Source organism: Urtica dioica, chromosome 6, assembly GCF_054948205.1.
Source record: "Urtica dioica subsp. dioica isolate 48M chromosome 6, U.dioica_male_clone48M_v1_H2, whole genome shotgun sequence".
Taxonomy (NCBI): Eukaryota; Viridiplantae; Streptophyta; class Magnoliopsida; order Rosales; family Urticaceae; genus Urtica; species Urtica dioica.
This window is the reverse complement of record NC_142761.1, coordinates 2942827-2967656: the sequence shown is the minus strand read 5'-3', so window position 1 is coordinate 2967656 and position 24830 is coordinate 2942827. Positions and strand designations below refer to the sequence as shown.

Below are 24830 nucleotides of genomic sequence, written 5' to 3'. Positions count from 1 at the left end.
GATTGTTTAGCAAAAGGTTTTTGCGTCACTGTTACCATTTATCCATTGGATTGATTGAGATTTATTAATAATGTCGTTTATGCTGAAGGTATTTTTATTTGAATCTTGTTTCGCGTAATTAATTTGTGGAATATGACGATAAATGACACATTTATTTCGAATTAGGACACATTTATATAATTATAGACTCCTTTAACTTTTTACTCTCTTTTTTTTTTTCATAGACTCCTTTAACTTTTTACTCTCTTTTTTTACTCCTTTAACTTGTAAAATATTTTCATAGACTCCTTTAACTTTTTACTCTCTTTTTTTTTTTTTTTTTTTTTTTTTTTTTTTTTTTTAAATGGAAAGCATTTAAAACAATGGTGGTCGTTTACACTATTTTTGTCGTCGTTTTTATATACCTCTGTCGTTTATTCTAAATTCATGCGAAACAACAACAGTATATAAAATATTGGCCTACAAAAATCTTCCTTTTCCATATTAAATGAATTATTATTTAACATGACTTTAACAGTACGAGAAAACAAAGCTAAGACTTTATTGAACAAACTAAACAAAAATTGCCTTTCTTTGTGTTCCCGCTCAAGAATTTCGTTTTTTTTCTTGCTTCACCACCAAGTTAAATCAATTTCTCTCAAAACCACTAATTGGGGTTTTCTTTTTTCTCATCAATCCAAAACATGATCTTTTCTCTTGTCTTCATTGATACAAGTCTGAATCTCCTCTAATGTTTTGCCTTTGGTCTCTGGGACCGAAACCGCCACAAATAGTACGGCAAAGAGAGCGAACCCGGCGTAGATGAAATAAGTCCCTGTACAATTCAAAAGAAAAAAAAAAGAAAAAAGTATGTGAAACTTCCTATATTATAAATGTCATTATTTAGTAACTAGTTTACTAATTAATAAAATTAAATTATTATTTTACCAAAGGAACTCCAAGTCATGAGGAAGTTGTAAGAATAGGACACAGCCCAAGCACCCAACCAATTCACAAGCACCACTAAGCTCCCAGCTGATCCTTTAACATTAATTGGAAATATCTGTAAAAAAAAAATAAATAAATAAAAAATAAAAAAAAATAAAAAAAAGGTTGAACTTATAAATAACAAATTCGGGAAATTCCGCAAATATCAATTATTTTATGCTCATTTCAAGAATACCTACTTTAATAAACTTCCACTAACATCCATTTATTTTTTAAATTTAAATTGTAAATAGCCCTTTCTATTAAAATAAAATAAAATTAAAAAAACTATAAACATTGAGGAAATAGTAAAAAAAATATTGATTTTTACTGGATTAATATAAATTGTTTAGTATTTGACGATTAAGTTTTGAATAGTAGGTATGCCACGAAATTTCTTACAACGAGTCGGTACATATAATAAAAAGTAGGTATATAACTTGAAGAGCAAGTTACCTCAGACATGATCACCCAAGGAACCGGTCCCATCCCAATTGAGAAGAATGCAACGTAAATCTGATTTTTTTTATATATAAAATAAAAATAAAAATTAAGAACAACTCACGTATATATATTTTAAATATTTTATCTACCGATTTTATCTTACCAGGACGCCGGAGATGGCTATCATTGGTGCCCATTCAAGAAGAAAACCATGAGCCTGATTTTTAGCAACAAGAAAAGAAATTCATTAGAGTTTTACATACAATTATTGTATATAAGTGACAATAACAAGTGATGGGACAAAAATTTTAGTAAGGTATTGATGAACACTTGCCTTTAGCAAAAACGAAGTTCCGGCTAGGATACACCCGACAAAAATCCCACTTGCCGAAACCTTCATACACAGTTGCAATAAAAGGGTTTACTTGAGTTACAAGTTATGTTTGTTAGAATTCATGTTTGTGTTTGTGTTTGTGTTCTATGATCAAGTTGTTAATTACCATTATGAGAGGCCTTCTTCCCGTTTTGTCCATCAATATTGCTCCAACCACGGTTATCGGAACCTGTCAAAAATCGATATTCGTTGCAATAAACTGAAATGGTTTTCGTTGAATTTGAATTTTTTTTTTTTTAATTTATAAAAAGGATTAAAAAAAAATAGGATATTGAGTACCTGAACACAAGCGTAGGCAATGGTCCCAACTTTACCCGAAGAAAATCCTGCGATTTCGACACAAGAATCTAATGATTATATTTAAACCACACAAAAGTATATTTAAAGTGAGAGAGGAATTTATTTTTATGTTACCGGCTTCTTGAAACGTTTCACTTGCATAGAATCCGATTCCATTTATACCGACGAATTGTTGAAACACCATCAATCCGACGCCAATCTATGACCGTTAAAAAAAATCAAGTAAGTTCAAGTGAATAATGAAACAATTACTTGAGACTTAATAAAATAAAATTTATTATTGCTCACAGTCACTGCTCGGATATGTTTTCTTTGAAACAAGTCTATCATTTTAGCGGTTGGAATACTCTGAAGTGTTTCAATATTAACCTGTCAAGAGAAAATTAAGAAGAAAAAAATCTCTCTTTTTAAATCAATTTCTCAACTAAAAACAGAATCCAATCCGTATCAAGTAAAATGAAATTATTACTTGGATTTCAGAGGCTTCCTTGGTAATATCAGCGTCTTTGCCACGGAGGCTTTGTAACGCATTTTGAAATTCTTTCACATGACCCATCTTTGCCTAAAAAAAAAATATTATATATCATACTAAAATTAATTGTCATTTATTTATTTTTTCTTCATCTTTGGGAAGCTTAGTTTTCAAAATGCAAATTCTTACAAGCCATCTAGGTGACTCGGGGACGAAATGTAGACCGAGAAGTAGGACAATGCACGGTATAACACCTTCGGATTAAAACACGAACATAATGAAAGAAATATATATATATATATATATATATATGATCCATATTATCAATACTCTGATTCAAAATTTTAATTTTTTTATTAACTTAGGAATTAGAAAAAAATACCGGTCAAAGCCAGTGATCTCCATGGTATGACCGTTCCAACGACAAAAGCCAGCGATGCTCCGAGAACAATCATGAGCTGAATAACAAGTTACAAAGAAAAAAAATATATTTTAATAAATAATTTAGTCAATTTAATGATTAAATTCTCATATTTATGGTAAACCTGATTTAGTGTCGCGAGGCCTCCACGGAGATTCTTTGGTGCTATTTCTGCGATAAATATCGGTACCTGTTCATCATCGACACTACTTCGTTTGATTTAATTTATTTAATAAATAATCAAGCACTTTTAGTACTGGAATATCAATGGTGCTTGTAAGAACTTGCCACATAAGAGAAAACGCCGATTCCAAATCCAGTGAAAAGCCGTCCCATATCGAGAGACGAAGATCCCTGAAACAACAATTTCGATGAGAACTAGGCGAATCAATGGATATCGAAATAGTTACAAGATTTTTCGAAGGGCAGATATTAAATTATCAGACACATTTTAACAAAACTAAAGCTTTATATGGATAATAATAAATAAATAAATAAGTAAATTAATTAATATGAAGAAAAATAAAAAATTGCATACATTGGCAAAGTAGACAGCAAGCCATCCTGTTATGCAGAAACCAGCTGATATTCTCATTGCCTGCCATAGAAAATAAGATTTATAGATTGTACTTAATTATTATTGTTTTGAATTTGAATATGAGATTATGTGTACCCCTTTTCTGCCAATGAAATCGGAGATTGGTCCGCTCGTTATAGCGCCGAGCATTGCGCCAATTGTAAGGACTGATCCAAACATTGAGTACTGAAAAAAAAAATACATAATGAAAACTATGATAATTAATCCCTTAAAATATATGTTTCAATAAAGGTGTTGTATTTTTTTTTTTTTCATTGCGAGTTTGTGACAATTGAACAAACCTGGGCTAAGGAGAGATTCAGATCCTCTCTGATAGCAGATTGTGTGGGAGCTGAAAAACCCACCTGTCAAAACAATTGTTTAAGCTAATATAAACATACAAAAAAAATCAATTATATATAAAAAAAAAACAAATCTTCAAAAATTAGTGTGTGTGCTTACACATGATCCGAACTCAAAAGAGCCACAAACAGCAACAAAAGAGCTGAGCAAGACCATCCAAATTGACCCACTTTGATCATTATCCAAGTTGCCTTGTTTCCCAAGAAATGGTTCTTCCAAATCTTCAATCTCAGTATTCTCAGCGTCTATGCATTTCTCAATACCCATCATTGTTTTTGCTCTTCTTTTTATTTTTTATTATAGTATTCAAGCATCTAAGCAAAACCAAATTGCTTGTATTTAACTAGCACTAGTGTCATGGGAAGGTACAAAGTAGGGACCATAGAGTTTAACAATATTTATTTATTTATTTTGTCTTCTAGTGTTGATTGAGATGAAAATAAAAGATATGATTTTCGTAAGCGGAAAGTTTGAACTTGGTTGGAAACTTGGTGTTACATGTGAGATTGAAGCTGTCATACAGACTATGTTATTAAAATATTATTAACCAAGTAATCCCAAACAAGGGAAATAATAATTTGTTTAGGTTAGGAAGGTGATCAAATTCCAATGGGACGAGTGCCTTCTGAGCAATTTGCATGTGTTTCTTTCCATATACACTATATGCTGACGTGGACGTCGCATGGACTAACGGCTAGGAATTATTCCAAATTTTAATATCCACCCAATCATTTAGGATTTTTTTTTTTAATATTCTATGATTAAAAATATAAAAACATGCTAATAATAAATATTTTTTTGTGAATATGGAAATCATGCACCGGGTCTTATTATCAGATATTTTACCGATTTTTGACCGATTAATTTAATCAATTTTTTTAGCACGAATATTTTATTATTATTTTTAAGGCTTCTAGGAAAAGGAAAAAAAACCTTAACTCTTAACCTTAACTGGATTGGGCTAGTTATGGTCAAGTTGTGTACTTAATTCTTTTTTTGTTCATAATATAAGTAAAAAGAAAAAAATTACTATTGAAAGAGGCCCAATTTATTTATAACTTCCTTGGATCGAGAGTTACTACTGCAGAGTTATTAGGACTCAATTTCATTTTTCCTGTTTTTCTTGTAGTTTACGGTGTCTATGTCGTTTCTTTCTTTAGTCATTTAATCGCTCCTTTATACGACAAGTCGTTTCTTATACGTCATTTTTTTTGAAGTAATTATACTTGTCGTTTAAAGTATGCCGATTGATTTGACATTTCCTTGTAATTTAAATACGTTGAGCTTTGACTCACAATCAATACAATTGATTTTCTTTTTGGTTTCTCTGAACTTGTTTCGAGTCTGAGAACTTTCCCCAAATTTCATCCTCCTCTCCAATCAAAATAAGAGTTAATAATGAACCTCATTTTGCTGATTTAGGAAGCTTTGAATTTTATTGATATAATGCTGTGAAATTACTTGTCTGAGCAGACATCAGTTGTATATTGCTCTTGATAAATTAAACTTAAAACATTATATTTTAGAACCTGTAAGAAATCAGATGGATATGAAAATAGAGTCCTGAATATTTTCTTTGCATTATTTAGATTATAGAAAATTTGAGGTAAATGAAAATGAGAGGAAAAACTTACAGCTAAATGTACGATTTTATTTTCTAAGAAAAATTATGGAAAAAGAAAAATTCATTCAAATGTGCATATGTGGAGTCCACATTTGTGTTTTCGAATTTCCGGGCTCTAAATAGACCTTTAATGCATGATCTTTTTTTTTTTTTTTTTTTTGTAGAATATATAGATGCAATTATTTATGTGACAAGCACACTTTACTTTGCGCAATGAAACCATATAATGAAACTGCACCAAATTAATCCCTTTTTCTGTATGACCAGTGATGAATGAAAGCACCACTTTCAATAACACATTACTAGTCAAACGCAACAAAGTGAACTAGTTCACCATAATTAACAAACGACTTTTGTCGGTTGAGTTTGGCTTTGTAGCTCCAGATAAATAAAGAAACATATTAAAAAAAGGTTTTTTTTTTGTTTTTTTTTGTTTTGCACAAAGCTTTAGCTAAGACCAAGTGTCTATATATACACACAGAAAATCTCAAGACTTAGTCTTTGTCTATTCCTTCATCTCCATTTTTTACATTATTAGAGCCGCCTAAGAAGTTGGAGCCTCATTTTGTTATTCACTGCCAACCAACCTGCAAATTTCCCACAAATTTTTTGTTTTATTTTCTATTTCTTTACCATTTTCCTGTTTATTTGAAACCCATTGATCTGTTTCTTGGTGTTTAATAAGTATTAGAACTTAGATTTGGTCATGTCGTTTACAGCTTTAGTTTAGTCTAAGCATAGTCTTTGTTATGTCGTTTTTTGGTTAGTTTTTATCTGTCGTTATTTTTTTGTTATAAAGGCTGATTTGGTCATAACAAAGACTATGCTTAGACTAAACTAAAGCTGTAAACGACATGACCAAATCTAAGTTCTAATAATAAGTATTCCAAAAGCTTAATAGCTTAGGATTCTTCAGGATTTTCTTGTTTTATACGTCAAACAAAGTGATACAGCTGGCACGGTGCTTTTCTCCCATGAGAAGTCTGGTTGCGATTCTAAACTTGAAAAGAGAGAACACTTCTTCTTTCCAAAACGTGGAACCGAAGTTTCTTGCCTCTTATATCCGAGAAATTATTTTCAACTTAATCCATCTCTTCTTTTTCATTTCTTTTGTTTGCTTTGATTGCTCTCTCTCTCTCGCTCGCTCTCTCTCTCTCTCTGGTTTGATATCTTGCTGTTGTGCTGCTATGGCAACCTATGGTAAGTTTTCATTTTCACCACATTCATTTAGTAAAATATGTTATTCATGGAGTGCTTATCTTTAAATTATAGACATTATACTGCCGTATATCATCAATATATATGTATATATAGACCTCTTAATTATACGTCATAAAATTAAATAATGTTTATCTTTACAAATTCAAGAGAAGCAGAATTGGAGACTACAAATACAAATAGGTGGATTATACGATGTACTTTGCACGAAGGTCTTTTAAATTGTCTTCATGCAGATATATATATATATATAAAAAATAAAAAAATAAAAAATTGATTGCGGATTTTTTTTTTCGTATTGGCTACATAGGGACGAACTAGTGGTCTTTAAACTTGTGGTGTGGTTACTGTTTGACCGTTCAATATTTGTTGTATTTGAGTTTTTTGCTCATTATATCCGGACATCCACTTTTGGTTGTTCAAAATGAATGAATGAATCTGATTTTGGTTGCTCAATATTCCAGTTTCATATCTATCCTCATCGCACAATCCCTTTTCTGTATGACCAGTGATGAATGAAAGCACCACTTTCAATAACACATTACTAGTCAAATGCAACAAAGTGAACTAGTTCACCATAATTAACAAACGACTTTGTTGGTTGAGTTTAACTTTGTAGCTCCAGATGAATAAAGAAACATAATTAATTTTTTTTTTCCCACAAAGCTTTAGCTATAAGAATATGAAATTGCTTCTTCTTCCAAGTCTTCAATCTCACTATTCTCAGCATCTTGCATTTCTCAATACCCATATTTTATTATTATATCAAAGTATTCAAGCAATTTCAAAGGAATATGAAATTGCTTGTACTTGACTAGCTAGCACTAGTGTCCAGTACTTGGTTTTATTATTATAGAATAGAAGAGATCTCTTCCAAGGAAGCTTTATATATGAATCCATGCATGGGAAGGTACAAACTTACAAAGTATAGGACTATAGAGTAACAATTTTTTATTTTGTCTTCTAGTGTTAATTGAGATGAAATGGTTTTTTTAAGCGGAAAGTTTAAACTTGGTTGGAAACTTGGTGTTACATGTGGGATTGAAGCTGTCATACTGACTAGGTTATTAGAATTTCATTAATTAAGTAATCCCATACAAGGGAAATAATAATTTGTTTAGGTTAGGAAGGTGATCAAATTCCAATGGGACTGCCTTCTGAGCAATTTGCATTTCCATATATATACTGACGTGGACGTGGCATGGACTAACGGCTAGGAATTATTCCAAATTTTAATATTCAGTTGATCATTAAGGTCCGTTTGGAATCCGAAAACTAGGAGACAAAAAAAAAATCATCATATTTTTCTTTTGTTGTTTGGATGGAAGAAAAATATGATGGAAAAAAAAAGGGAAACGGAAGGAAAAATGTATAACTAAAGTGGGGATTCCATTTTTCGGAAAAAATCGGATGAAAAATGATAATCTCTCCAAATTTGTTTATGTAGGAGACCAATTTGTGTGTATCTTTTTCACTTTCCCTTCAAATTTCTCCTCTATTTTTCATAACTTCCAAATACAACTTAAAATTTTAATTTTCTCTCTTATTCTCCCTCATATTTTCATTTTCTCTTATATTTTCACTTTCCCTCGTATTTTCCGAGTTCCAAGCGGAGTTAGGATATATATATATATATATATATATATATTTTTGGAATATCCTATGATTAATAAAATAAAAACATCTTCAATAATAAATAATTTTTGGTGGATATAGAATTCATGCACCGGGTCTTATTGTCATCAATATTACCGATTTATGACCGGTTAATTTATAACTATTAAGTTAAATTTGACCAGTTTTTTCCTCATTGCACGATTTTTTATTTTTTATTTTTTTATTTTTAAGGCCTCTAGGAAAGAAAAATAAGGTTAACTTTAACCTTAACTGCATTGGACTAATTAAGGTCAAGTTGTGTACCATATTCTTGTTTATATTTGAAACGGATTGATCTGTTTCTTGGTGTTTAAAGTATTCCAAAAGCTTAATAGCTTAGGATTCTTCAGGATTTTCGTGTTTTATACGTCAAACAAAGTGATACAGCTGGCACGGTGCTTTTCTCCCATGAGAAGTCTGGTTGCCATGCTAAACTTGAAAACAGAAAATGCAAATTCTTTCCAAAACGTGGAACCAAAGTTTCTTGCCTCTTATATCCGAGAAATTATTTTCAACTTAAATCATCTCTTCTTTTTCATTTCTTTTCTCTCTCTCTCTCTCTCTCTCTCTCTCTCTCTCTCTCTCTCTCTGGTTTGATATCTTGCTGTTGTGCTGCTATGGCAACCTATGGTAAGTTTTCATTTTCACCACATTCATTTAGTAAAATATGTTATTCATGGAGTGCTTATCTTTAAATTATAGATATTATACTGCCGTGTATATCATCAATATATATATAGACCTCTTAATTATACGTCATAAAATTAAATAATGTTTATCTTTACAAATTCAAGAGAAGCAGAATCGGTGACTACAAATACAAATAGGTGGATAATACGATGTACTTTGCACGGTCTTTTAAATTGTCTTCATGCAAATATATATAAAAAAAATAAAAAAAATTGATTGCAGTTTTTTTTTCGTATTGGCTGCGTGGGGACGAACTAGTGGTCTTTAAACTTGTGGTGTGGCTACTGTTTGACCCTTCAATATTTTTTGTATTTTATATTTTTAAGTTTTTTGCTCATTATATCCGGACATCCACTTTTTGGTTGTTCAAAATGAATGAATGAAATTGATTTTTGGTTGTTCAATATTCCAGTTTCATGGATATCCTCATCGCACGAGGATCCTCTGTGCCTGAGAGATGAAAAGCTGAATGAAAATAGAGAATGCAAATTATGCTGTAAACCTGTGGTGGCTCCTTTCTACGTCTGCAATGAATCATGCGAATGTTACATCCATAAATCTTGCGGCGATTTGCCTATGAAGATCAACCACTCTTTTCATCCTTCTCACACCCTCCACTTGTGCGGACCCGTGTCCTGGTCATGTACAATTTGTCTCAAAGACTTCAAAGAACGTTCCCTGTTTTACAGGTGCTACGACTGCGATCTCAAAATGGACTTGGAATGTGCAATGATGATGATGACGTCATCGGTAGGGTCTGAAAAAGGCCTCCAACACTTGAGCCATCCACATCCTCTGTCTCAGCATATCGTTGTTGTCTCAGAAAGTAAGGCACTGAAATGCCCGGCTTGTGAGTCCGTGATTTCAGGCGAGGCTTATGGATGCGATCACTGTGACTACTTCTTGCATAAACATTGCGCCGAGTCTCCGCTGGAAACGTCGCAGCATCTTTTCCACCCTCGCGACAACCACACTCTTTCATTCGTTGTCACCGCAGAGAGCTTCAGCTGCAGAATCTGTGAGATGAGAAAGCAAAGCCGACTCAACTTCAAGCTGGAGTGCAATCACTGTGATTTTGAGTTGTGCTGGAAATGCCACCTCACTGTGAAGAAAATCATTACTTGCGAAGATCACGATCAGCACGCTCTTTTCTTCGTCGAGAGAACTCTAGGCGGAAAGGATGATATCGATCCCTGCGACGGCTATGATGCTTATTGTAATCGACCTGATCTCATCGGGAACGCTGATATTTTGAAGGAGTTCAAACGCGGTGTTATGTCATCGATACTGAAATGCTTGGATTGCAGTTTCAAACTCCACTTGCTTTGCGGTCCCTTGCCTTCCACAGTTAAGGACGAGTGTCATATCCACCCTCTCACTCTTCACGACTCGCTCATTGAAGACGGCTCTGTAGAGTTTTACTGTGATGTTTGTGAGACTGAAAGGGATCCCAGGATTCGCATATACTATTGCGAGGAGTGCAAATATTTTGCTCATGTTCACTGCCTAATTTCCAAGGTGATTCACTTTACTACATGAATGTTTACTAGATACAACTTTGGTGAAATGTTTATAGTAATGGCATTTAGTGTTTGATAAATTTAGTCTGACCTACCACTAAACCAAACCTCTAGGTATTATTGTTTATATTTTAAATGTAATTTTTTTCTATTTAATAAATAAAATAGATATTCACTATTATATAAATATGGACAGATTTTTTTAAAAAAAATGTTTTAATAAAGACCTTTTACAGGAAAAACAAAAATTCTCTATCGATATTTGAAACATGATATGTTCAAAAAATATGTTTTTATGATTGAGTGGGTAAGAAGAAAGGAAAAAGATATTTTGAAAGTTAATATATACCTAGATCTAACACTGTTTAAATTTTAAAAGGATTACCATACCCATTTGTGTTTCGATGTTGTTAGATTTTGAGTGCATTGTGGGGAGAGCTTGAAGGTGTTAAGCTGAAGGCCCTCGGGAAAGAAACTTGCGAGGATGAAGAATCGACAACGCTGACATTGAAGGATCTATTACACAAACTAGGAGAAAAGGAGAAAGAACTTCTCCAAATATTTTACAAATGGGAAAACACTACATCATCTAACAACAAAGGGAAATCGTCTAAGCTATTGAGTGACGAAGAGATCGATGACACTCTACGGCTCTTTCGCTTCACACATCAAGAATTCACCTATTTCATTGAAAAGCTAGAGAATTATTACGGGTCAGTAATACTTGAACTGAAACCTAGCGATTTGGGGTTAAAGTTGGTCAAAGTGAAAGGCTACTTCATACCTCGCCCCCTGGCCGATGTACTCAAAACGTTGTTGCAGCATTACGGAGACGATATAATTCTTGAGTATGGGTCTGAGGAGTTCGAAGGCTTCGTGCTTTTCATTCTGTGTCAAGTGGTGAAAAGAATGAACGAGACTATGGTGAAGGACATAACCAAAGAGCTTCTTCAAGACTGGTATTATCATTTGAGGTTCCTGAACCGCGCTGGTAGTATGAAACTTGGGGCAGCTCATAGGCAGTTCGAGAGGCTTGTGGAGGCATTCTTGGGTTTTCAGGTGCACAGACTGGAGAACGAAATCCCGACGGAGCTGGAAAGAAAGATTGCGGAGCAGGAAAGGGAGATCGCGGAGTTGAAGCAGAAGTTGGAGAAGTGCAAGGAATACAAAGGATCGTCTGAGAAATCGGAGTACATGAAGTATTGCCTAAACAAAGCTTCTGAATTGGAATGGAGGGGTGGTCGTGCATGTTTTCCTGAACAACACGATCAAACTCCACAGTTGATTTTTAAAAGCGATTGATTTTTTTCAGGTTAGTTTGAACTTAATTAACTATTTTATATTGGTTTGGCTGTGTTTTATTTTTATTTTTTTCAAGTTATTCAAAGTGTTGTACGTATGAGTTTAAGGCTAGTAAACATGCTTTTTATGTAATGTGCGATAGTTTGTGAGCAGGTGTGGAGACTGAGGATTGAGACTAAAGCTGAAAATTGAGTGGAAAATAAAATTATTCAAATTTCTACATGTGGAGTCCATTTGGCCACTCTCGTTTAATATTTTTAACCCAACTATCATTCTATAAATAATAGCCAACTTCATACCACCATATCTCGATCACATTTAACAAAAAAAAAAAAAAAAAGTCTAACCTTAAAACCTAAACAATTACCCAAACAAAAAAAAAAACTAATTCGCACCTACCCTAAATAATATTAACTATAAATGTTAAGAAAATTAATTGTGGAGGTTAATACAATTGATAATGAAGGTTAATACAACTATTGTAGGTTCTATGATCCTTCAATATTTCAGGTTGTTGCTGCACAATGAAAATCAAACTTGTCCTTCGGCCATTTTGACACCACAATATGTTGCAATTTTTAGGTTTAGGGATTACAGCTACTAATGGTTAGTAAAATTAACTATGAAGTTAATATCATTAGCCATGAAGATTAACAACATTAACCGTGTGATTAATTGAATATGTTCAAGTAATTGTCAATTGAACTCTTTAAAATGTAATTTATGTAATTATTTTTAATTTAAATCTTTTGAAATCTCAAACTTGAAATGACAATGTGATTGCTTTGATCGATAATGGTTTATAACTTAAATCTGCCCATTGTAATCATATTAACATAATGGTAAATAATATTAACTGTGTAAGTCAATAACTACAAAATTATTAGACATTTGAGATTGTCTAATAACTTCTTAGTCATTGAACTCAAGACCTCTATTTTAGAGGAAGGGTGGTGTGGAATTACCACTAGACCAAGTTTCGGATTGGATAATCGAACTAAATTTTTTTAGTTTGCTTATGTTGCAGAGAACTTCAATTTTTGATAAATTATACTATCGATTTAACAGATTTTCAGTTTAAAAAAAGAAAAAAAAATTATATTTTTTTCAATCACTTTGATATTTTAGCTCAATTTTACTCAAATCTTTCTTCACCCACATGTATAATTATATTTTAAAAAAATATATGAAGTAGTCGAATGGTGGTATACCCTCAATTAAAAATGAAGATAAGGGTATTTCTTATAAGACTCTTAGTTCATTTTTATCTATTTTCTGAGGTGATGAAGAGTCGTAAACTTCTTTATGACGAGATAAGGACTATGAGTTGGAATATTTTTTCCCGTTTGACTCATGTATGATCATATAGTCTGACCCTAAATCGAGGATTATGAGTGTCGATCCATAAAGCGTCACTAACATTGTCTAATATTAATCAACAATATAATTCCATGAACCAGCATTGTACCACAAAATTCGATCCCAGTTGTTTCCTCTAACTTTTCTCCATAATCTTAATGGTAACTTTATCGTAATTTCTCTTTCATTTTTATCCCGGAACTCTCACTATTAGTATTTTCTTGAAGACAAGATTTTCAATTAATGATGGACTATAACCTTTTGTTTTGCTTAGCCACTCTGGAAAGGTGTTAGAAAATTTGGTAGTTATATATATATATATATAATATACTTTTAAGAGACTTAGAGTAAAGTGCTTGCTGGTCAAGACTCAGAGGAATAAATAAATGATATACTAATATGTGGTCATAAATATGATTTACACTTTCACCTTATTATTAATTTAAAGGTGGGCATACTGACCGGTTAAAACTAATTGGAATTTACACTTTAACCGATTAAAATGAACCAAATAATTAATTTAATTATTTGTTTTGGTCAAAATTAACCAAGCGCTTAATTTTATTCAACTATTTTATGGTTAATCAACTATCAAGAAAAATAATATTGAAACTAATGGTTAATTGGTTCACCGTTCTAAAAAATAAGTAGGTTAACTTTTTAAATCCTTAATCATTTTGAACAATTAACTGTTTTGTCTACTTTTATTCGTTAGTCAAGACTCAAGATTACTTTTAGCTTTGGTGGAATTTAAAAGCAATTCTTTTTTCTTCTCATTTTTAATATTTCATTCTTAGCATATACACTCAATCCACTTTTGATCTATTTTTTTATTATTGGTTTCCATGGTCAGAATTAATGATCGAGAAAATGAGATTTGCTGAGAACATAAAAAAATTAAAAAAAAAATTAAAAACGTTCAAGAGACAAAATGGAACAACTTAAATTTGGGGACAATATACAAGTAGGGTAAATAATAAGAAAAAAAATCATAATAATAAGTTAATAACACATTTGATACAGACAAAATATTGAATCATGCTAGCCAACACAAAAACAAAAAAAAAGGCGCTCCTAAACAACACCACAAACATAAAATAAAAACAAACCAGAATTTTATTAATCACCACCATTCACCAAGATGACAAAACATAAATGTGGAACAAGGAAGCTGAACCGAATCCTTGGCCAAGTTTTATGGGTTCAATACCTATGACTATATTCATCGAGTCGTGAAACAACAGGCCATGGAAATTAACTCCAAGTTTGTCTATGTCAGTTCTAGTGTACAGCGAATATATACAAACGAACAAAAAAACACGTAAAATCTCCAAAAGAAAAAATAAATTCGCTCTACATTTTGTTAAACAAGCATCTACGGATTGAGACTGCGAATTCACTGACCTTGTGGGGGTGGAAGATAACCGAACAAACCCCTAAACAAACAGCCGCTACGGCGATCAGACATAACGTGGGTCGAACTCTCAACTCCGGCCCATACCCAAATCTCAAAGCTTCCATGGATCGAGCCCGACAATAAGAGGCCTCGTTCGACCATTTATCTCTACTCAAAATCGGAATACTTTCACTTCTTTTGTCGTAAATCAAACCCACCGAATCTCCGGAGTTGCAGTCTACAGTTATCTCTGTGTCGTCCTGCAAATTACATAGCTGAATTTGTTATATATAGTGTATAGCGTAAACTACAAAGGCATACCCTCACTTTTTCAACTTCTTACTTGTGCAAAATAACACCCTAACATTTCGAATTCATACAAAATTAAACTCTCACTATTTAATTGTGCAGATCTGCAAATTTATACCATGTTAGATGACACACGATACCATTAAAGAAAAATTAAAGATTTTAGTTAAATAGTTGGGAACTTTATTTATTTATTTTTTTTAAGGCAGCTTCGCTGCGGTGGGGATTGAACCCACGACCTCCACACTGGAGGTGGTGTGAAATTACCACTAGGCTATCCTAGGTACCACAATAGTTGGGAACTTTATATACACGATATTATTCTTATCTAGAAAAACTAAAGGACACACTTAATTTACATAAATTAAAATAGTGGGTTTAATTTTCCATAATTTACAAAATAAAAATAAAAAAAAGCGAGTTAAGGTAGAATTTTGCATGCAATTCAAATGTTAGGGTATGGTTTTGCTTTAAAATGAAAAGGTGAGTTTATTTTACAATTTACCCTAAAGTATATGACAAGAAATTACGGTGAGTTTAATGTTATAACCCCGAACACAATTTCTAATTATAAACAAATATTATCAGTACCTGGAGGGGAAAAGAAGCAAGATCTTCATTTAGTAGTAAGTTTCTTGATGGCATGATTGGCTGTGAATTAGGCCAACGCCGTTGATGAGCGTAGTCCATATATTTTTGTAACATCTTCAAATCAGTGCCATTGGGTTTTATCTTAACGATCGAAGTCTTTAAATTTCGTAAGATCTTCTCCAGAATGGTGGTGGATTCGACCGCTACCAAAAATTTCAATAAGCATTCTAATCTTTGGACCTGAAAGGTTGTTGAAACCTGTTGGAAAGTCTCTGATCCGGGATTTTTCAGTAACCATGCTATGTCAACGATAAATTCGGAAAATGGTATTTGATTTAACGAAGAGGCTCCACAGGAGCTTGGCGGAGAGGTATCAGAAGAAAACAAGGGTGTCTCTGAGACTAAAGATTCATCGAGTCTCTGTTGAATGAGCTTGATCTCCGAACAAGTTTCTTTGTCCCCAATCAATACGGGAATAAAGTTCGATAAGCCAGCTTCATTCTCGACCTAAAAATACCATATTATATCATACATATATAAAATTAGCAATGTTAGTCATCTTACCAAAAAAATAAATTAAAAAATAGTTTTTTATTTATTTATTTATTAACAATAACATTACCTCAATAAATACGGGCCCGAAATGGTTGGCTTCCGTAACAGGGACTTGTATTTGGTACAGCACACGGTGTAAATTACCATCACTCTTCCACTCAGTCCGAAAACGAGAAGAAGCTGGACTATAATTGTGTTCCAGATACTTTCCAGAGAAGGATACAAGAAACCTGCCATGGAAGAAACGGGAAGGAAAAAAAAAGCATATAATTAGAAGTTCAATGTTTGAATGTTAAAATGATTTGAAATATTTATTGAGGAAGTGCTAGAATGATGTGTATGTGTGAAATTCAGATTGGACAAGCTATAAGAGGGAAAGCCACAAACAAGCAATATACATCTGTAAAATCTAAATACATAATCAAGAAATAATGCCATATTCCCTTTGAGGATAATTGTAAAATAACGAGTCGTACTGCAATTTTGGCTGTAACAAGTTACTACCACACGCAACAAACTCCATTGGCTTGCCTGCCTCGAAACATATTGGGTGAACATAATGAAGTATCGGAGCCCGCTCAACCACGCTGGCTTTAATTACGGATGAACCACCTATGCATGGCATAAAGACAATACATCAAAACACACAAACAGATTATTTTTTTGCAATATGATTGATACTCTGTGGAGCATCAAATTACCTTCCAGAACATGGATAACCATATCGTTCAAATAAACAAGTATATTTCCTCTTCCTGAAAGCATAGCCCCGGGTGCAACAACAAAGTTACGTACACATGATATAGGGTCTTCGGATAACTGCAAATTCATCACATGATCTCTAAATTAGATTTACTTTCTTCACTTTCGAGAACAAAAAAGCTGGAGATGTCTTGACAAGATTTATATCTACAGATTTTTCCAACCACATGTAAGCAGTTCTGATAAGCTATTGGCTACAATAGCATAAGCAACGAGGAAATTTTGTAAGAGTTAATAAGTAGGCTTTTACCTTTATCCACAAGAATCTTGGCATTGCGACAAACACGGTCAAGATGATACATCCTGGACGAATATACCCCTCCAACTCAATAGGCATGTTGGCCAGCCATTGGAATATCTGAAGACAGAGACGACATACAGGTTTACTAAATTCTTGCAACTTCTTACAAAGTGGATAATATGATATGATAGTCGTCTTTAATTGGATCGTAATCGTGTTAAGTGCCATAAATAGGTTTGTTCATCACTAGGCAGTTTAATTTTCTTATTAGATGTGGGTTTAGCTACTTTAAACATTTCAGCATTAAATGAACATTTATTTTCAGGAGTTAATACATATAAACCATTATATAATAAGGCATCACATATTAATCTTCCATCTAAAGAAACACTCATAGTTTTCTCATTCACAGATAAAGAAAATTTTTGTTTAAGTAATTCAGAAACTGAAATTAGGTTTCTACAGAACCCAGGAATAAAATAAACTTAATCTAATATCAAATATTTATTTCCAAATCGGAGTCGAACTATTCCTAAAGCTTTAGCCGTGACGGACTCTCCGTTCCCCACTCTAAGATGTAGTTCGTCTCCCCTCAGTTCCTCCCACGAGTCAAACACATGTAAGATTGTACAAACATGATTAGTTGTCCCCGAATCAATTATCCAGGACGAGAGAGAATCTCCAGCATATAATGCTTCTAATACATGTAAGTGAGTGAACGGTACATTACCTTCACACGACTCAGGGCTGATGTCATCATCATCAGGAATCACTATAAGTGATGGCCTTTCCATTACAAGAACATTCTCTAATGGTAAATCTTCTGGTGAAGGTGGACGAGGCTGTGGTGCCAAACTCGGTTGCACCTGATGGTAAGCATACTCTACCAAACCATCACGCCAAGAAAGAAGTTCGCTTTGAAACTTCGGCATCTTATAATCCGGACCAAAACTACGAAAGTAAATGACAAAGTCGACGTATTCCTCGGCGAGTGAATTCAGAATGATTTCAACCCGAGTTGCCTCATCAATCTTTGTGCCCCGAAAGGCAGCTAGATTCATCCAATCCGACATATTTCTCATATAGAGAACTGCGCATTCACCAGACTTCGTTTTGTTATCCATAATATACTTCAAGAGATCATAATTCGAAGTCATGCTGAATTTAATAAAATACAAGTACATAAATTACTAATGAAAAGAAAAAACATTCATCATATAAATTTAGGAAATAAAAAACATAATGCATAAGCACGGGGAAAAATACTAAAGATTTAAAAGACCAAGTTTTTTATATTCCAAGGTAATTCGACTAATAGTCACAGTCCGTTTCACTCTGGTGACGTAACAGAGTGCACCTAGTGAAAATGAGAACCATCTCAGATTAGTGAACAATCACAGTACATGTACCTTCATAACTATGCTCACTAACTACCATTTTAATAGGAATCGTTGGCCACATGAGCAACCACCGGTTGGTTCATGCATGAGTCGACCCAACATTTCAGTGAAAGAAATCTAGCCCATACGCACTAGCGTAACTAGTACACGCAGAGATCAACCCTCCCACCTATCGTCAGAGACACAACCTTGGTATTGGAATCAGAAAAGCCCTTCCGAATGGAACTGACCACCATGTTTAGAAAACCGCCGGTCACGAGGGGATCTTTCATCCTCACGGTGTTGTGTCAATGTTGGAGGCTTAAGACTCAATATACTTTTAGTATTTTAATTTCCTAGCATTAACTTTAATCTAGGTGATACACTCGTGTTTACTAAATCATATTAAAAGCTCGAGTGATTCTAAGCTACCCTTAAAAACAATAAGTTTCGATATAGCTTAGTCATTAGGAAATTTGTGACATTCTAGTCTTGATTATCCTAATAGTATTCCTTCACGGAATAGCTTCCAGTAGAGAAGGTGAGACACTAGGTCTTCTTAAGTACCTCTCAGCTTAGCCTCTTATCGGCTTGGTGACAAAGCTCTCTGATCCGTTCAACTCATTCATTAATTAACTATCCTAATCCAATTAGACAATTTTAATGAATGAAAGCCCATGACAACCATAAACATACGATACAAGATCTAAGTTATAGCATACAAACATGGCAAAACAATTAAATAAACAAGCATAGCAAGCATGGTTTGATTTGTGTTGATCGTATCCTAATTGACTCTTTAAAAATAAATCAAGATGAGCCCAATCATATTGGTTCATGAATATTGGTTGAGCACAATCATATGTCTCAATGGAAAAATAAATCATTATCAAAAATATTTAATTTTTCATAGTTTTTCGAAAAAATAATTTATTCGAATCAAGGCCCAGTCATATGTCCTTTAGAAAAACAAATCGATATCAAAATCATTTATTTTTCAATGTTTTAAATAATATTTACTTGGGCCCAGCCCATATAAATAATTTAAATAAAACTTCAAAATATTAATTTTTTTCGGAATTTTTTTTTTAATTTTCGGTGGGCCTTAAGGCCCATCGGGCATCCGGACCCAAGCCCGGACTATCCTCGAGCCCACCCGCCACGGTGGGACTCGACCCGAGCCATCGGCCCGTGCGCCAGGAGGGCTGCACGGCCAAGAGGTGCAGCACGGAGGCAGGGGCGGTCTTTTGGCCGTCCCTTGCGTTCTTCTTGTCCCGCCTTCACAACGGGATTTTCCTTCCGTCGTGGTGGTTCTCCGATGGTCCCTCCATCACTCCTCGTAATGGGTCCGTCTCTCGCCGATCGTCGTGATGAAGAACGTCGCTCGTCGGATTACAACAATAATAATAATAACAATAGATTTACAAAAAATCCTATACCTTTTGAATTTCGGGTGTACAAAAAATCTAGAAAAGCGAGAATCAAAAATTCTACGATCAACCACAAATCACAATTCACATAATCATATATTGAATTGCATGAATTTCATATCAAAATATAAATTCATTCAAACCATATTAAATTTAATCACATGAACGAATCAATTAATTAAGTAAATCGACTAGCTCTGATACCACTTGTCGGGGATGATTCCCATATAACCATATAAATGCGAAAAAGTAATTAATTACGCTAATCATGAGCTAATTAATTCATTGATTATATGACAAGATCTAGATTTACGTTAATTAATTTTATGCGGGAGCGTATAAGTCAAGCAACCGATATAAGAGTAAACGAGTACTTACATTGGTTTTTGGTTCACGAACTGAAAGCTTTCACAATCCGTCTTCGTCTTGAACGTACAAGCCTCCACACGATCAAATAAGGAACTCATCCTTCAAGGACTCGATGTGATGACACCTTAGTCTTCCGAAACGTAATCTCCGAGACGAATAAGAAAGATGAGTGGGCACAGTCTTTATCTCACTAGATCACGAAACTAGGTGTTTCGAGATCTCTCCCTTATTTTACTAAGAATGGAAACGAATTTCCGAGGGGAGGGAGAGGCAGATACACGGCCAAGGAAGGCTAGTGATGCACGAAATTTTCACAAAAAAACTGCTTCTAATTGCTTCATTTTTGCCTTCTCATGAACCCCTATTTATAGTAGTAAAATGAGATATTCATGGAATCTTCCATAATATTTTATTTCCTTTTATTGTGTTCACACTAGAGGATTTAATCTAGGCCTTTGGATCTCGACAAGTGAATCCTACTTTTTCTCTCATCCATCAGATCAATATCTATGAGATATTATTCTCTATTTAAATAGAGAATATTTTATTTAGTGAGATAATAAAGGAGAATATATTATTTCCCTTTAAATATATTCTCATATATTCTCCTAAATACTTTCCTTTAAATAAGGAGAGAATATATGACAATATCTTATATTATTCTCTCTCATTTATTTAAACAACTAAAGAGAAAATATTGGTAAATACCAATTTTGAATTTTCGAACTTGATGGCACACGGCCAAGGAGATTTGCGCAAACCCTAGTGCCAAAACCCTAGTTCGACTTTTCCATGTGTGCAAGGCCCAATTGCTTAAAACTCAATTAATCATTTATTTACTTGGTCCAACAATAAACAAATAATTAATAATTGTTTATTTACTTGATCAAACAATAAATAAACAATTCTACAATAAATATTTATTTAATTCTGCGAATACCCGTTTTCTAGAATTAATGCAGTCAATCACAATTACAGCAAGCGAGATGAATAATGATAAATATTATTATATGAAAGTTCTTATCCGCCTTTATCAGAGCCGAATCGGGGACTATGGACCTAGTAATAGAAGCTTAACAAATCCGATGAAAAAGACGAAATAGTCCTTTCTCTTTTTCCATCGATTCGTTTAATCTTGGTCAAATACTCCACCTTGTAAGCCAAGACTGAACTCTCCGTTATACTAGAATTATATTTACTCATCGTGACGAGTGTCCACTGATATAGTCAGTTCGTGATCAAGATCCTCCAGGTTCAACCCGTATCGAGAGAAGTCAATTTATTTCGTTATATTTCCCTTGATACATATCAGCCCTAAGCATTGTTGCTTCCCTAGCGAAAGATTCTTTCGAACGTTACTTACTTCGAAAGTGCGCGCAATCTATCGGTTCTGGAATCAACCCTTAGGTGAGAGAACATTAACCTTCTTTCAGGAAGGCTGGATTCTGTATCTGTAAATCATTTCCCACTCGAGTTATGCTCTGAGAAAACTCCCAAGACATAAGCTGTGATTAGCATGAATAGCCTTTTAGCGAATGAGTCAAAGAGCTCAGTAACATAACCCAGTGTCCATGATCACTTTAGGATTTAGATCAAGTCTCACTGTGACCATCATAGTGGCATCGGTTAGTGTGTCGTAACGGTCCTTAAACGACACATCTACACCAAGACCTGTCCAGGTCGTACACTTATCACAAGTGTAGAATGCTCCCACATAGTGATCATCCTTCACCCATGTGTTCCACATATATGACTTTAGATATAGTTTTCCAGGCGTATATCAGTCATCGACCATGTTTTAGCACACCGCCCGAACTCAGGTGCCCAGCACGTGACTCAGTTAGATACGGAGGCTATGGAATAATGAATGTTTAATAAATCTCATTAAATAAGAAATAACGCTTTCAATTCAAATAGATAATAAATGTCAAACTTTATTTTATTAATTATTTCAACGAGAATTTAAATAAGTATCTTCTCGTGGACAAGAATTCCTAACAGGTAAGGTCTTGTTGATTAAACATATTGGTCATTCTAAGTTCATGTCTCCTTATCAACATCACTCGCTTGATCTTAGGACTTTGTTACATGTGCTAGAAATTACTAAAAACCTTCTTAGTGTCTCTAAGTTTTGTCGTGACAATAATGTGTTTTTTGAGTTTCATTCTTTTCATTGTTGTGTCAATGATCAGATTTCCAAGAATATTCTTTTGGAGGGACAACTTAAGGATGGTTTATATGTGTTTGACAAGACTCAAGTTCATCTTAGCAGTCCTCAAGTCTCAGAGTCTATCAAGTCTCAGTCTCAGCCTTCTCCACAAATCTCTTCAACTCCACCAATTTCTGCCCATACTTGTAATAAAACCAGTTCCAAGTGTAGAGCTTTTATTTATGCGTCTGTACCTAAGTCTGAGTTGTTCAAACTGTGGCATTTCAGACTAGGCCACCCTGCCAGTAAAATTGTACACAATATCATGTCTCAGTGTAATCTTCAAGTCTCTACAAACAATTTATCTGTTGAAAAATGCCCTGCCTGTTGCTTTGGAAAGATACACAAATTTCCTTATTTTCCATCTGATACTGTGTAAACTTCTCCGCTTGAACTAGTGTTTACAGGTCTTTGGGGTCCCTCTCCCACTGTCTCAAAAAATGCTTTTAGATATTACATGACATTTGTTGATGCCTACACTAGATACACGTGGATTTATTTTCTTAAAAACAAATCTGATGCGTTTGAGATATTCAAAAACTTCAAAGCCCAAGCTGAGTTGCAACATTCTGCCAAAATCAAGTGTATACAGTCTGATTGGGGAGGGGAGTATAGGCCTTTCACAAAATTTCTTGAGTCTCTTGGGGTTATTCATAGAAAACCTTGTCCTCACGCTCATGAACAAAATGGTATGGTTGAGAGAAGACATAGACACATTGTAGAAAATGGTTTGACCTTACTTGCTCACTCATCTATGCCCTTCAGATATTGGGATGAAGCTTTCAAAACATCTGTCTACCTGTACAATAGACTCCCAACAACAGTTCTCAGTGGATCCACCCCTTATGAGTCTCTTTTTCACAAAAGATCTGAGTACACTCATCTCAGAGTGTTTGGCTGTGCCTGCTATCCAAACACCCGTCCATACAATCAACATAAACTTTCCTTCCGGTCAACTTTGTGTGTTTTCCTAGGGGTCAGTCAAGATCATAAGGGTTATAAATGTCTAGACAAAACTGGAAGGGTCTATATTTCACGAGATGTGATATTTGATGAGTCTTTTTCCCTTATTCTAAAATTTTTACCTCTCAGTCACAATCCTCATCTCAGCCGGTTCATTATTCTCTTGGTCCATCCTTGTCCATTCTTGTTGTGTCGTTTGTAGTGAGTCATGACCAATATGTTAATTCAACTTGTTCTCCCACGTTACCATGCACTGACGTTGTTGATGCTCCACCTCAGTCTCCTTCCGCAGGGGTACCAAGTCCTTTGTTGGTTGAAACCAGACCAGAATCTGAGGGGGATGCTCTGCCTGCTGGGAATTTGAGTTCTCAACCAGGCCCAAATCTTCATCACATGACCACTCGAGCCAAGTCAGGTATCTCGTTTGGTGGCTCAGGGATACAGTCAAACTCCAGGTTTTGACTATAATGAAACCTTCAGTCCGGTAGCCAAACATGTCACAATCAGGGTGATTCTCACTCTAGCCTTGTCAAAGTCATGACCGGTTAGGCAAGTGGATGTGAACAATGCCTTTTTAAATGGCGAGTTGGATGAGGAGGTTTATATGGCTCAACCTCAGGGATTTGTTGATCCTCAATATCCAACTCGAGTGTGTCGTTTGAAAAAGGCCATCTATGGCTTGAAACAGGCACCTCGTGCATGGTTTGGGAAGTTGAATTCAACAATGTCTAATATGGGCTTTGTGGCTTCTAAACCTGATCCATCTTTGTTCATCAAGTCTTCAGCTACATCACAGGTCTTCATTGCGGTGTATGTGGACGATATACTTGTAATTGGGAGTGATTCATCTGAGGTAGAGTTGGTAATTCGTCAGTTGAGTGCTGCATTCTCTCTGAAAGATTTGGGACTTCTTGACTACTTTCTTGGCATCCAAGTCATCTCAACTGATTCGGGTCTTCTCCTATGTCAAACTAAGTATATTCAAGATCTGCTTGGGCGAGCCAAGATGCAATTTGCCAGGTCTTGTAAAACCCCTATGACTAGTGGTCTCAAACTGACAGCTTTTGGTAGTGACAGTGTCAGTGATACTCAGTTGTATCGCAGTATTGTTGGGGCACTTCAGTATGTCACTATCACCAGGCCTGAACTTGCTTACTCCATCCACAAAGTGTGTCAATTCATGCACGCTCCTCTTCAGTCTCACTGGGTGGCTGTGAAGAGAATTTTGAGATATCTTGCAGGCACGTTAGACTATGGTCTGCATATCACAAAAGCTTCGCATTTTGATGTCACAACGTTCAGTGACGCTGATTGGGGCTC

At 34.5% G+C, this 24830-nt stretch overlaps 3 protein-coding genes across 3 annotated transcripts; 1 reads left to right on the top strand and 2 right to left on the bottom strand.

Annotated features, from left to right (window-relative positions):
• Nucleotides 1-376: 376 nt before the first annotated feature.
• LOC149392916 (Major facilitator superfamily protein) lies at nt 377-4288 on the bottom strand. The gene is made up of 18 exons (XM_089616800.1): nt 4037-4288; nt 3877-3939; nt 3671-3760; nt 3536-3595; nt 3286-3351; nt 3122-3187; nt 2959-3034; nt 2766-2830; nt 2574-2666; nt 2393-2473; nt 2219-2303; nt 2084-2130; nt 1911-1973; nt 1745-1804; nt 1574-1627; nt 1423-1482; nt 928-1042; nt 377-814 (listed from the first exon to the last, which is right to left on the bottom strand). Exons 1-18 carry the CDS (start codon nt 4205-4207, stop codon nt 672-674), a joined length of 1458 nt encoding a protein of 485 aa, XP_089472926.1. The 5' UTR covers nt 4208-4288; the 3' UTR covers nt 377-671.
• A 4764-nt stretch (nt 4289-9052) lies between these two features.
• On the top strand, nt 9053-12136 carry LOC149392915 (uncharacterized). The gene is made up of 3 exons (XM_089617864.1): nt 9053-9065; nt 9538-10643; nt 11060-12136. Exons 1-3 carry the CDS (start codon nt 9053-9055, stop codon nt 11945-11947), a joined length of 2007 nt encoding a protein of 668 aa, XP_089473990.1. The 3' UTR covers nt 11948-12136.
• Nucleotides 12137-14399: 2263 nt separating this feature from the next.
• LOC149392914 (squamosa promoter-binding-like protein 7) lies at nt 14400-24006 on the bottom strand. The gene is made up of 7 exons (XM_089617863.1): nt 23758-24006; nt 17170-17277; nt 16859-16976; nt 16634-16769; nt 16225-16387; nt 15603-16109; nt 14400-14962 (listed from the first exon to the last, which is right to left on the bottom strand). Exons 1-7 carry the CDS (start codon nt 24004-24006, stop codon nt 14660-14662), a joined length of 1584 nt encoding a protein of 527 aa, XP_089473989.1. The 3' UTR covers nt 14400-14659.
• Nucleotides 24007-24830: the final 824 nt, after the last annotated feature.

What these genes read in the sequence shown, in the direction of transcription:
- LOC149392915 (XM_089617864.1), top strand. An exon ending in TTCACTGCCTAATTTCCAAG is followed by an intron (nt 10,644 to 11,059) that starts GTGATTCACTTT and finishes CGATGTTGTTAG; the next exon opens with ATTTTGAGTGCATTGTGGGG.
- LOC149392914 (XM_089617863.1), bottom strand. Translation starts at nt 24,006, where the DNA reads ATGTTTGGCTACCGGACTGAAGGTTTCATTATAGTCAAAACCTGGAGT. An exon ending in TTGTTACAGCCAAAATTGCA is followed by an intron (nt 16,388 to 16,633) that starts GTACGACTCGTT and finishes CTTCCATGGCAG; the next exon opens with GTTTCTTGTATCCTTCTCTG. An exon ending in TTGCTTCTTTTCCCCTCCAG is followed by an intron (nt 14,963 to 15,602) that starts GTACTGATAATA and finishes TGTAATTTGCAG; the next exon opens with GACGACACAGAGATAACTGT.
- LOC149392916 (XM_089616800.1), bottom strand. Translation starts at nt 4,207, where the DNA reads ATGATGGGTATTGAGAAATGCATAGACGCTGAGAATACTGAGATTGAA. An exon ending in TTGCTGTCTACTTTGCCAAT is followed by an intron (nt 3,352 to 3,535) that starts GTATGCAATTTT and finishes TTGTTGTTTCAG; the next exon opens with GGATCTTCGTCTCTCGATAT. An exon ending in TCGGCGTTTTCTCTTATGTG is followed by an intron (nt 3,188 to 3,285) that starts GCAAGTTCTTAC and finishes GATGATGAACAG; the next exon opens with GTACCGATATTTATCGCAGA.